Consider the following 13,777-nt stretch of genomic DNA (forward strand, 5'->3'; position numbering starts at 1 on the left):
TGGAATTAAAATTGTATGTTTTCCTACAAAGTCAAGGCAGAGATAAAAATGCAAAGGGTAGAGACTCAGGAGAATTCAGGTCATAATTCCTTTCAAGTTTCATTTTTTGCTGGCACATCTTTCTATTCACATGAAGAGCAAAATTGATCAGCGCTAGCTAACACAGACCACCCAAAAGAAGTAATACGTAGTGGAAAACCCTGGTATGGGCTAGAGTAATACCACTGATACAAAAAACAGTACTAGACCAAAATCAAACTCCATGCCAATAATAGATATTATGCATTCATATAACAAACGTACAGTAGTGTCTTTGTTCTTACCTATAATTTTCCTCGGAGCTCATGAAAAATAAGCCATCTATCCTGCCAGAAAGCGTATGGTAGAGCTGATGTTGCTGGAATTCTACCTCTGCGACCCCGGGCTCCCTTGCCTGGTCTTGTCTTCTCCCTTGCTTGTTTAGAAGCAGAGTACACACGCACCTCTGCTGATAAACTCCAGGAACACCAGCAAGTTTTAACACAACTGAGAAGAAATGCCTCGAGCTTGCTACTTAGACCGATGATTCACCACAATGACAGCTAGAAAGAAATGCTTGTTGGTGGAAAAGGGAGGTGAGTCAGCTCCACCCCTATTGTAAGGATTAAGTAACTCCACCCAGTTCAGCAATTAGCTTAAATAATCACGCAGCGTCATAACGTTAAATTACCTGCAAATGTTCCTGCAGCAGCTGGTCTCCAAATGACAGGTAGAAAGAGGAACCAGGGGCTTATCACACAGGGTGGGCAATAACCAGAGCTGACATGGTTTTGTGAAGGACAGTAACTCTGGCTGGGTTGCCTTTCTTATTTAAAGCTGTATCAGAGTTTTCTGGGCAGAGAGGTAGTTGAAGTTCTTCCCCATTCACAACTCATTCAGTTTCTATCCAATTCCTGCCTGCATGCAGGGACCCACACCAGGCAGGGTGGAGAACACAACTTTCTGGCCTTCAGAGAGTTTAAAATCTTAAAACTCAGGGCGGGAGCAAAACCAGGTACAAAACTAACTATGATACAAAACTACACAGAACTGAATTGACTGGTGAGGACTGGTGGCAGGTGGCAGAGGTAGCACCACCCTGTTTGAGTCTACAACCCCAGTTTTCAGATTAACTCTTTGTGTACCTCCAAGTACCCTGAGGTGTTGATGGGATACGTTTTACCCTGTGGAAAGGACATGAATTTCTGGCGGACAAAGGGTGGAATGTCATGGATTGAATTGTGTCCCCCCAAAATTATGTCAACTTGGCTTAGGCCATGATTCCTAGTGCTGTGTGACTGTCCACCATTTGTCATCTGATGTGATTTTCTTATGTGTTGTAAATCCTATCTCTATAATGTTAATGAGATGGGATTAATGGCAGTTATGTTAATGAGGTAGGACTCAATCTACAAGATTAAAAAAAAAATTAAACCACTCTCTTTTGAGATATAAAAAAGAGAAGCAAGCAGAGAGACAGGGGGACCTCATACCACCAAGAAAGCAAAACCAGGAGCAGAGTGTGTCCTTTGGACCCAAGGTTCCTGTACTGTGGAGCTCCTAGATCAGAGGAGGACTGATGACAAGGACCTTCCTCCAGAGCCAGCAGAGAGAGAACAGCCCTCCCTGGAGGTGATTTCCTGAATTTGGACTTCTGGCCTACTAGACTGTACAGAATAAATTTCTCTTTGTTAAAGCCATCCATTTGTGGTATTTGTTATAACAGCACTAGATGACTAAGACAGGTGTAGACCTGGAGCCTGAACTCATCCAGTGGAGCTCCACAGCACTGGATGCCTGTTTGAGGAATACAGTTTTCCGACCTAACCACCAGTAGAGCTGGCTCTGACTCATGGCAACCTTAGGTATAAAAGATTAAAATGCTGCCAGTCTGTGCCATCTTCAAAATTGTTGGTAGGTTTGAGTCCACTGTTGTGGCTACTGTGTCAATTAATCTCATTCAGGGTTATGCTCATTTCCCCTAACCCTCTAGTTTATCAAACAGGACGTCCTTTTCTAGCCATTAGTCCTTCCTGATGATGCGTCCAAAGCAGCAAGACAAAGTCTTGCCATCCTTGCATTTAAAGGGCATTCTGGTTGTATTTCCTCTAAGATTGATTTGTTCATTCCTTTGGTAATCCATGGTGTGTTTAATTTTTCTCCAATTCCATCGTTTGAACACATCGAATCTTCTACTTTCCTTTTCCACTGTTCAGCTTTGCCATCCTTTACTATACTGAATTTCTAAGCCCAATAAACCATGTGCTCTTTTTATGGCTGGAGACTTGAAGCAAGTCAAACTCTACAACTCACCACGCCACCCACTCAGCCCCTGGGAAAAGTGGCTGAAACAGGAAGTACCCCAGTTGTTGCAAAAAGTTAACTTTCTACATTAGCTCCAATTTAGCAGCAGGCTCACTGGTGAGGAGTTCCTGGCATGTCAGCTGAGAAATTCTATAAACTAGACTTTCAAGTTCCCGTGGGCAATCAAACGCTCAGATTCCTCAAGGTGATGGGAGAACAGAGTGATCATCAGAAGAGGCAGTGCTCTCTTGTGGCTGGGAGGATCACTGGAGGCTTAGGGAAGAAAGCATATACCTTGAAAAATGTTACACCCTCACAGAGGACAGACTGACATCTCCAACCACTTTCACTAGAATTCTTGAAACAAGAAAACTACTTTGAATTTCCAGTATTCAGTAGGTAAAGACACACGAGGGCTAAACAGACTAAACTTAAGACCAAGAAGAACTCCGCCTTCTTTGACTGTAACTAGAATTATAAAATTAAATTGTATGTTTTAGATTTACACATTGGCTGGAAGGCTAAAAAATAAAATAAAAAATAAGAACCACGCTATACTATGAGAAAATATGCCTATAGACAAGTTCAATAAGTTAAACAATTCACCTGTCCCCTTAAAAATAAAAGCCTCGACATTTCCCATCAATGTTGCCTAATTAAATGATCACCCCATTCTAAGTATTAATATTAAAAAAATGAAAAGAATTTCTAATTAATAGCCATTCTCCCATAGCCGTACACTTTTATATTAACATTAGCATGTTCAATCCCTCCTGTCCACTGAGGCTCTGCCTCAAAAAATGCATAAGATACTTCAATTCGGCGTAGTCAGGGAAGGCTACATTTGATCTTTCCAACTCCAATTTGCCTCTTCTCTTACAGTCAGACTTACTGAACAGATAGATGGTCTACTTACTTTGCTGTTACCCATGTCATTCTCTCCAACCCATGGCAACCTGCTTCTGCCCAAACCCCATTGAAATGCAACTACACCTAGTCAATGGTGGCCTTATCACTAAATTAAGAAATGTTAAAACTAGAGGGAACGTTGGAAATTTGATTCCTTTGGTCTACAGGAGGAATGAGGAGCCCTGGTGCCACAATGATTAAGCACTTGGCTGCTAACCAAAAGGTCAATGGTTCAAATCTACCAGCTGTTCCACGTAAGACCTGACGATCTGCTCCTGAAAAGATTTTAGCCTAGGAAATCCTCTGGGGCAGTACTACTCTGTTATATGAGGTTGCTATGAGTTGGAATCCACTCGATGGCACACAACTGAGGAAGAAATCATGCCCCAACCAAAACAGCACCACTATCTAGGAACAGATGCTAAAGTCAACACAACTCAAATATTTAGTTGCAATCCAGTGTTATTACTTCTGCTCTCACTACACTATTTACTGGGGATAGCCTGAAACTACTGAAATCCTCCAATATCCCAAAATGGGACCTGTGCTCTATGAAGCAGGCTACAGTGAAGAGACAAGGATGCAGGCATTGGACTACAGGTGGAGCATGGTCAAGTCTGAGACGAAATCTAAAACAGGCTCCTGCAACCTCTGCACTACTGACCTTTGGGGCCAGATCATTTTTGTTGGGGCTGCTGTCCTGTGCATTATAGGATGTTTAACAGCATCCCTGGCCTCCATCTAGTAGACACCCAGTAGAGCCCTCCCCAGGTGTGACAAACAAAAATTTTTCTCAGCCCCTACCCCCCCCCCAAAAAAAAACTGCCGTCAGGTTGATCCCAACTCATATAGGATAGAGCTGAACTGCCTCATAGGGTTTCTAAGGAGCAGCTGGTGGATATGAGGTGCCAGCCTCTTGGTTAGCAGCCGTAGCTCTTAACTACTATGCCACCAGGGCTTCAAAAATGTCTCAAGATATTACTAAATGTCCCCTAGGGGCAAAATCAACCCCAGTAGAGAGTCACTGCGTTAAAAGGAGAAAACATCATACTAGGCGGAAAGGTTGGAGGGCTTGGAGAAGAGATGGGAAGCCGCTTTTACTAAAGCAACGTGAAGAAGGACGGTCAAAGTGCTGCTGCAAACAGGTAAGAAACAAGGCAGGAGGAAGAGTAGTTGATAGTGTTTCCCCAACTGAAGGTTACTGTCTTTATATTTTATTGTTTTTTTCCCCAAAGAAACAGAAGACAAGGTCAATGGCTGAGAGTGAGAAACTTAGGGACTGAGTCAAAGTCTGGAACAATCTAAATGTAAAAGAGAACACAACAGGTGGGCAAGCAGTCTGATGAAGATGTACCATAAACTTAAGAGTGGCTCCAACACACACAAAAGTGGTTCCCCCGGCAGATAGGAGGATCTGGGAAGAAGGGGTTGGAGGGTGCTCGTTCGGTGTTCCTAAAAGAGTGTGGACACAAGGGTGCCAGAAATGTGTTGGGCTCTCCAAGGTCACTGTGGTTGGTGGTGATGCAAAGTAACCTAGAGTGAGGAAAGTGAAAACAAGGAAACCTACTAGGGGTCTACTGCAACAGAGGAAATGAGAATGAAGGAAGTTTAAGGCAGGGGGTAGCGAAGAGAAGGAAATAAAGATGTGACTGACAATCTAAAGGGCTTAATACACTCATATCTCTTGCCCCAATAATTACAATCCTGGTACTGTTCTCAAGGAAATAATCAGAGTTATAGACTAAGAAGTACATTACAAAAACACAACTTAAAAAAAAAAACAAAAAACCATAAACAACCTTAGTGTCCAACCATAGACAAAATAAATTCATGTCCTCAAAGAATATTTTCAAACATGGGAAAACACTTACAATATAACATTAAATAATAAAATGCAAATTATAAAACTATGTATAACATCCCAATTTTATTTTAAAATAAATCACATATACACATTTTTACAGTTTGCAAGTCTTAACCTTTGAAGGCAACAGACACTAAGATTTCCAAGGTTTTGTGCTCATTTAAAAAATTACCTATGTGAGACCAAATGGTCAGCAATTACTTTAAAACAAAGATGAGAATGTAAGGGGACAAAACCAGAATGGAAATGAGAGTGTTCACACATTGTGAAGAATGCAACCAAGGTCACTGGACATCTGGTGTAGAAATTGTTCAATGGGGACTTAAGCTGCTGAGTAAACCTTCAAAGAAAACACAATAAAATATTTTCAAAACTTTTTTCCAAGGTTTATGGTGGGGGGGGTGGGGCAGTAAGCGATATGATTAGAATCTTGGAGAATGGAGCAATAATAGCGTTTCTGGGAATTCCCCACAATCCTCTCTGACCAAGGAGTCTACAGAAGAGGCATCAGTCAACAACCAGGAGTGGGTCTACCAGGAGTCTAGCAACAGGAGAGGCTGCTTCCATTTCTGTTCATATTTCTTGGGGATCCCCCCCCATTCAAATTTCAAAATAACATCAAAAGTTAACAGCAATCCTTTAATTCTACATTATTTACAATTAAATGTATATCCTTTGGTGGCTCCTAGCTCTTCTGTCATATTACAAAGAAATTTGCTTAGTACTGTTTACTACGCTGGATGATTTACTGTTGTTGTTAGGTGCTCTTGAGTTGGTTCAGACTCATAGATACTCCATGTACAACAGAATGAAACACTGCCCAGTCCTGCACCATCCTCACAATCATTGCTATGTTTGAGCCTACTGTTGCAGCCACTGTGCCAATCCATCTCATTGAGGGTCTTCCTCTTTTACGCTGACCCTCTACCTTAGCAAGCATGATGTTCTTCTCCAGGGACTGGTCCTCCCTGACAATATGTCCAAAGTACATTAGACGTAGTCTCGTGGGACATTATGAAATACCACAAAGGGTCACATCACATCAGTAAATTCCAATAGAAAGCAAAGGAAGCGCACAGAAGATAAATTTTACATAAGGTAAGCAAAAGGAATAAGAAAAGTGTGAAGACCCACTTCATTCAAAACAAAATCTTATTAAGAGCAGAGAAGTTTAATTTCTAGGCAATGTTCCAAAGACTGTTCAGTTTCTGTGTTTTGTTTGCTTTTGTTTCTAATCTTAAAAGGATCTGCTAATTACTGTGGCCATCTTGAGATTTTTTTTTCCTCTCAAAAACCACCATGAACTTATCCATACTCTGCAGCCATTCAAAAATCATGTTTTTTTTTTTTACATACTACAATTTATCATAAAATACAATAAAATATTGGTTAAAAAGCATCATTTTAAGCAATATCGTAGTAATAATCCAAATTCACAATCTATATCAGGCGTTCCTTGGAAACTCTATGGGGCAGTTCTACTCTGTCTATAGCGTTGCTATGAGTCAGAATTGACTCGACGGCAATGCGTTTCATTTTTTGGTTTATTCCTATGTATATAAATATAGCAAAAGGACTGGAAGGAAATTAAAGAAAATGGTAACCAATTATTTCTCTGAGCATAGTGGAACCTGTGACAGCCAGAACTCAGCGGGACTGTCTTGTTTTTCCAGGTCTCATAAGTTTTCTGTCTTTGATAGAGTATAGTCTTACCACTTTCCTATTGCTTGTTTCAGTGGAAAATATTTTTCCTTCTCTGACAGGTTTCTGCCTTACACAGGTTCCAGCTTTTGCAGGTTTTACTGTATTTGGATTACACGTGGATCACAGCTTTATATTTTATCTTACCAAAGTCTACATCTTTTATAATCAGAAAAAAGTTATTTAAAAATGGCTACCAATAGAAACCCTGGTGGCGTAGTGGTTAAGATGCTACAGCTGCTAACCAAGAGGTCGGCAGTTCGAATCCACCAGGCGCTCCTTGGAAACTCTATGGGGCAGTTCTACTCTGTCCTATAGGGTCGCTATGTGTCAGAATCAACTCGACGTTAGTGGGTTTGGTTTTTTTTTTTTTGAAAAATGTAAAGGAGGATGAGGATGGTTGCACAACTTGAAAAATGTAATTAATGTCACTGCACTGTACATGTAAAAATTGAGTTGGTCTATGTTTTGCTGTGTATATTCCCAACAAAAAATACATTATTTTAAAAATAAAATAGAAAACATATAAGAGAAAAAAGCTACTAAGAATATATTGCCACTTATTTAAAAAGAATGAATAACCAAATGAAAAGAATCCTAATGCTGGAAAAAAAAAAAAAAACAACAAAAACTCCAAGTTTCTCTGTTTTGTTCAAAACCAGTTACAGTAGAAGAGAAACTAGGGCACGTGGAGGGGGAGGAATAAATTGAACAAAACAAGGATGACATGACACAGGCAAAAATCTTTACATAACAGAGGCAAGCTTTGGTATTATAACATAACATCCTGAATTTCCTCATGAAGTGTTAAACAGAATCCTCTGAGCTCTGGCTAGCCTTTTCTTCCAATGCCTTACAGACAAGTACAATGTATGGTTTACATGCTTCACAGGTTAGTAATCAAGTCACTAGTCACTTTATCAAAACACCTGAAAAAAAAAATGGTTTCATAAAGGAGGGGGAATAAGTTCTCTTGGTCTTTAAACAGTCATTTCAGTAATCAAAACCAGGAACCTACTCTGCTCAAGGCAATTATATCCTCAAAACATTTACGACCTACCACTTAAAGGCAGTTCCCTAATTGAACTGGTTGTGTTCCTAATGTTACCATGTTTTTGGTCAGTGACTTAAAATACCGAAGACATTTTTTCAAGGAAGAAATGCCTCAACCTTAAAGATCCCCTCTTTTAAATGGTATTTAATCTTCAATTTAGATGGTATTTAAAGTCCTTCTGGCTTTAAATACCATCTAAATTGCAACTGTCTCCCAAACTATTATCTAATCTTGACTTTTCCTTTGGTCATCTGACTTCTCCTTATTTACCATCTATCTACTCACATCTTCAACTTGGAGGTCAAAGAGGCACCTCAGACCTAACATGAGCTGTCCTCCAAGCACGTTCCCCCACTAACCCTTTCCATCTAGGTGGCCACCATCCATCCAGCTGTTTAAGCCAAAATTTCCTTAATTCTTGTCTTTTCTTTATCCTTCACACATTCAGTCCACCAGCAAGCCCCACTGACTCAACCTCCAAAATACACCCCAACTATGGCCTTATCTCCATCCTTATACTACCACTTTGGTGTTCAAACCATCCTTCAGAGTCAATCACAAGAATCAATCATTCACAAGGACCCAACACATGGATCCTCAGCAAAAAGAGAAAAAACTCATAGGGAAACCAGACTTGCTGAATTTATTGAGACTGGTGGAACCCCCTGAAACTAATGCCCAGAAATAATCTTTAAATCCAGAACTCAAAGTATCCCATGAAGCCATTGTTAAACAACAGTTTAACTCAATTAATAAAAAATGTTTGCCTTGGGCATAGCACTCTTATAAAGAATTATCTATATGAGCTTAATCAGGCAATAGTTAATCTAAGACACAGATGAAAACTTTCAGGAGCAGAGAGCCTACATTAATGGTGATGAAACAATATGGGTATAGACAGTGAGACTGGTGATACAACATGATGTAACCAACGTGACTAAACCGTTCATGTGGAAATGGTGTATGGATGTATACTTGGTTGCGTATACTGCCCCCAAAAAATACATATTTAAAAAATAAAAAAGAACCAATCGTTCAGAACCCATTCCTATTCCAGATTCAGCAAGGTCCTATATAAAAAGCGACCTTTGCGTATGGGATAGCGCCAAACGCCAACTCACAGAAATTGGTGCAGGAGGGACAGAAGGAGGGTCAGCTTAACCCAGAGTGAGCTACTCTAACCTAATTAGAAAAGTGTCTGAGGCTAGGAGCAAAGCTGCTGGTATCCTCCTTGATTCTCACTACAGGGAATTCTACACGACTTAAAAGGTCCCAACATGGCCTTTGGAACTTGGAAATGACGCTCAAATAAAATCACATTCATTTATGCTCTACTAATTCAGAATTATTTTTATGATCTGGAAAGGGTTTGGACTCGGGTTTCCATTTTTAGACCCTATGACAACAGCCTAAGAAGGAGGCTCAACCTACTTACAGGAGCACATTTTAGAAGCTCTGACTCACATGTAAACAACCAACGCACTAATAATCTGTTAGTTAATGCAAATACCTCTTTGCTTGACTTGACTTCTAGGGTTGTTACCATAAGTCCTTGTAAGAACTAAAACCAAAAAGAAATGTTTAACACATTCTACATTTAATTTTTTTTTTTCACTTCGTTCCTGAATATTTTCCCAGTGATTCCCAATGAATGGATTTTTACTATCAAACTTCCATTATTATGGTAACTCTTTGGTGGTAGAGACCATTTCAAGTTCCCAAGGATCTCTGAAACTAGTGAGGAAATAACAGATCCCTTCCCTTTACGCTATATGCACGTTTTCCCTTTAGTGTTTTTTTCTCCCCCAAAGTACAACAATTTCACCTTACATGAACAGAAAACTGAATTGAATCCTGTCTGTTTAAGCAATCTGCAGATCCCTCTGACACTAGTGCATATGTGAGAAGACATGGCCCCCGGACTCTGTTAACCCAGAACTAAAACCATTCCTGAAGCCAACTCTTCAGAGATTGGACTAGACTATAAAACATAACACGGTACTCGTGAAGAGTGTGCATCTTAGCTCAAGCAGATACATGAGACTAAATGGGTGGCTCCTGTCCAGAGGCAGGATGAGAAGGCAGAAAGGGACAGGAGCTGGTTGAATGGACACAGGAAATCCGGGGTGGAATGTGGGAGTGTCACATTATAGGGATTGCAACTAGGGTCACATAACAATGTGTCTATAAATTTTTGTATGAGAAATTAACTTGAGCTGTAAACTTTCACCTAAAACACAATAAATTAAAAAAATAAAATTCTAAAAATTAAAAAAACAATGGTAGGGAGTAGAAAGATATAAAGATATCCAAGCATATCTAGGAACATCAGGCAGTTCAGTGTTGCTGGAACAAAACGGGGTGGGAGAGGAAGTGAAGGGAGAATTGGGTTGGATCATATTCTTCCTAATACCAGGAAAAGGGCACAGGAACTCTTGTCACAACAATTTTCTTTCTTTTCTCAATTATAGGTGACTTTCATCATTTTTTCCATAAGTCTTTATAATGACTAATGGATGGCCCTGAAATTTCAAGGTTCTACTTCCCACATGTTTTCTATTCTTACTAGACCAATTAACTTAATCATCTCATTTCCTTCTCCCAAACCGACAAACTCCACAATCTCTATCAGCTGTTTCTTTCTCTCTCCCTTCCCGCCCCCACCCCCACCTCTCTAGTCAAAATAACCCAAGCTTGCTTATGATTATAAAACAAACTTTCAAATATTTTTACCAAAAACAATTCTTCTAAATATAACTTCCATAATTTTGAGAAGGGGCAAATATTTTTGCCAGGTGACTATATTTACCTTTCTTTAATCTGTTATTCCTTTGGCCATCTGTGAACACAAGAGATTACCAGGGGAGTTAGCGCAGTGCTTTAGGGTTCATACTCCAAGTGACCCCACAACCGTCAAGTACTAGCTGGAAGCTGGTGACCGTAGAACCACATTGGTTCACTAGGAATTAATTAAAGGGACAAGTGATCTAAATAGCAGGGAACACAAATAGGTCACGATATAATACTAGGTGGATCACCTTAGAGTATCTTGTTATTCATAACGTAACATTTATTTAATTAGTTTTAACTCTCAACCCAAGCACCTGGTATTGCGGTGCTCACAGTTTACTGGACATTTGTTATCTGATACATAGTCTTCTTGGTTATTGTTGTGATGTTGAGTTCCCGTCTTTTCCTACCCTTTATTGTTTAATCTATTTTTCTTTCCTTTCTTCCTTGTATTGTCAGGTTTCTGAGTTGGAGAGTTTCATTTCATCTCACAAACCATTTGATCTCTAGCGCTGTTTCTAGCACCTTCTCCCCTCTTTTTTGAAGCCCTGGTGGCGAAGTGGTTAAGAGCTCAGCTGCTAACCAAAAGGTTGGCAGTTGGGATCCACCAGCTGCTCCTTGGAAACCTTATGAGGAAGTTCTACTCTGTTCTATAGGGTCGCTGTGAGCCGCAATCGACTCCACGGCAATGGGTTTCCCTCTTTGTCAAATTTGCATACATGACCCTCAGAAACATATGCGATACTGATAAAACCTCTTTTGTAATGAATGTTTGATGTTGCAAATATTACGGAAACTCTAAACCTAATTTTTGGAAGACTAATTGAAGCTCGGAAACATATGCACGGTTCCCATAACGTCATGATCTGTCATCAGTCAGCGTAGCATTGATATTCGTAGAGTTTAGAATGATCTTCCTCCATCTAGATGCCTGCTCATTCCTTTGGCTAGAAGCCCTACTCAGTGGAAACGTTAAGGTCCCCATTAGACCTTAAGCGTCTTAAAGTCCAGGGATGATTTGATGATATTTGTATCTGAGATAGCACCTTGTTACCTCCACACCAAAAGCAAAATAAATGCTTACTGTAAATAAATGAATCACCATTAGCTATTTTGCAAATGCCTACAAAGTGAAATGCAGATGGATACCATGACAAATCTGACAATAAAGTTGGCTAAGCCTTAGAATTCAAATTACTTTGAATTTTTATTCATTCTATAAAACTGGTTATTTTCTGTGGCTAAAAGCAATCTTTTTTTTTTTTTTCCACAGCAGTTGTTTGAACTGGATTCAAGTAAACCAGGCTCATACGATTTACTACAACTAATCTTAAAAATGCCCCCAAAATTCTTTAATTGATTATGCTCCTATAAATTGCTGTACATGGTTGTTATTTTTCAAATGCTACCAAGTTTTTAGGGTATGATTCACTAGATATCTTCTCAGACAGTCTGGCAAGACTTAATTTATCTGAGAGGTTAACTACTAAGTGGAGAATTGAATTTTATTATATAAAAAGTAAAAAAGAAAATCACAAAATGTTTTTACCAGCCATATCTATTTTAATATTTGCTAATTTGGGTGCAGTTAACATAGTTCAGAAAAAAAAATTATGTTTCTTAGTATAAGCTGCCTTTGACTCCAGACTTTCTGCAGCCTTAGAGGCTGGATGAACCCCTGAAACTATTGCCCTGAGATAATCTTTAAACCGTAAACCAAAAATATCCCCTAAGGTCTTCTTAAAACCAAACAATAGCTCAACTGGTAAAAAATGTCTCCCTTGAGCATTATACTCTTTTAAGAACTATCTCTATGGGATCAAAGTGACAACTGCAACCGGAAAGATTAGACAGGAACCACAGGGGGCTGTGAGTTTATGCCAATGGAGGAGGAACCACTCAGAAAAGAAGGGTGAGAATGGTTGCACAACTCAAGGTATGTAATCAGTGTCACTGAACTGAACACGCAAACTGTTGAACTGGTGTATGTTTTGCTGTGTATACTCTCAACAACAAAATAAATTTTTAAAATGATGGCTCTCCCTTCAGTTCCTGGGTGCCTGGTCCTTCATCTGTAAAATGACAGGATAAGCCACCCCTAAGGTCTCTTTCCAGCTTTAAAAACCTGGAGCAGAAGGGGGAGGATTACAACCTGAAGAGCTACACCTCTTAAAGTAAAGGAATTAAAGGGGAGGACAGAGCTTGAGAAAATAAAAGGTTCCTGAGGGGCGACACGTCTAGAAGAGAGGACGATTACCTGCCTGACTGCCTCTTCATTCTTAACCGCTTAGTCAGCTTGCTATTGGAATACCTAGACAAAACTACACAATGACGTATGCACCAGGCGACTCACTGCAAAAGAATGGACAAGTTTGGAAAAAATATATACGTGTCCGTCAGCAGGGGATTGAATAAACTATAGTACATCCATACAAGAGAGTACTCTGCAGCTGTCGGAAGACAGGAGCTGTCAACGACATATACTGATAGTGAGTGAGCTGCAGTCTACGGTGCTAAGTGAAAAGATGGGGCTCAGGGCAGGAAGTATAATGTACTACCCGATGAGGAAAACGGAACTGCAAATAACATACATTTGCTCATATCACACACACAAAAAAAGACAATGGAGGGATATGCCAAAATCTAAGAAAACCGTTACCCACAGGAGGATGGAGAGCAAGTGGGGGATAGAAAGTAAATTTTTCTTAATACATTTTTATAATAATTTTACAGTTATGGCTTTGTCAGTTTTTTACTTAATTAAAAAACAAAACCAGATTCAGAAAAAAAAAACAAACTGAAATAAAACTATGTAACAGCTGAAGGAAACCCTGGTGGCGTACTGCTTAAGAGCTATGGCTGCTAACCAAAAGGCTGGCAGTTCCAATCCACCAGGTACTCCCTGGAAACTCTACCGGGCAGTCCTACTCCATCCTATTGGGTCTCTATGAGTTGGAATCGACTAAACAGCAATGGGTTTTAATGGAAGGTATCAGACTGGTGGTACAATCATAGAGAGAAACATCATTTTACTGGGCTTTGAAACATGTTTTTATTAGACATCCCTCAGGACTGATGCAACGACAACGGGATAATGAGATATACGCTAAGGAAAAAAGGACTGCAAAGAAGTATCA

The 13,777-nt window shown here is 39.8% G+C and overlaps 1 protein-coding gene across 4 annotated transcripts in view; it reads right to left on the reverse strand.

Moving 5' to 3' along the window:
• NEDD4L (NEDD4 like E3 ubiquitin protein ligase) overlaps positions 1 to 13,777 on the reverse strand; it is a 373,007-nt gene that overhangs the window by 188,549 nt on the left and 170,681 nt on the right. Inside the window, exon 1 of one of the 4 annotated variants that reach the window (XM_010586711.3) lies at positions 324 to 1,440. The exons of the other annotated variants lie outside the window; for them this stretch is intronic. Within the exon in view, the coding sequence (XP_010585013.1) occupies positions 324 to 346 (23 nt within the window). The 5' untranslated portion in view covers positions 347 to 1,440. Of the gene's footprint in view, positions 1 to 323; positions 1,441 to 13,777 lie in introns of those variants that run through there. 4 annotated transcript variants of the gene reach the window in all.

This window comes from Loxodonta africana, chromosome 11, assembly GCF_030014295.1.
Source record: "Loxodonta africana isolate mLoxAfr1 chromosome 11, mLoxAfr1.hap2, whole genome shotgun sequence".
Taxonomy (NCBI): domain Eukaryota; kingdom Metazoa; phylum Chordata; class Mammalia; order Proboscidea; family Elephantidae; genus Loxodonta; species Loxodonta africana.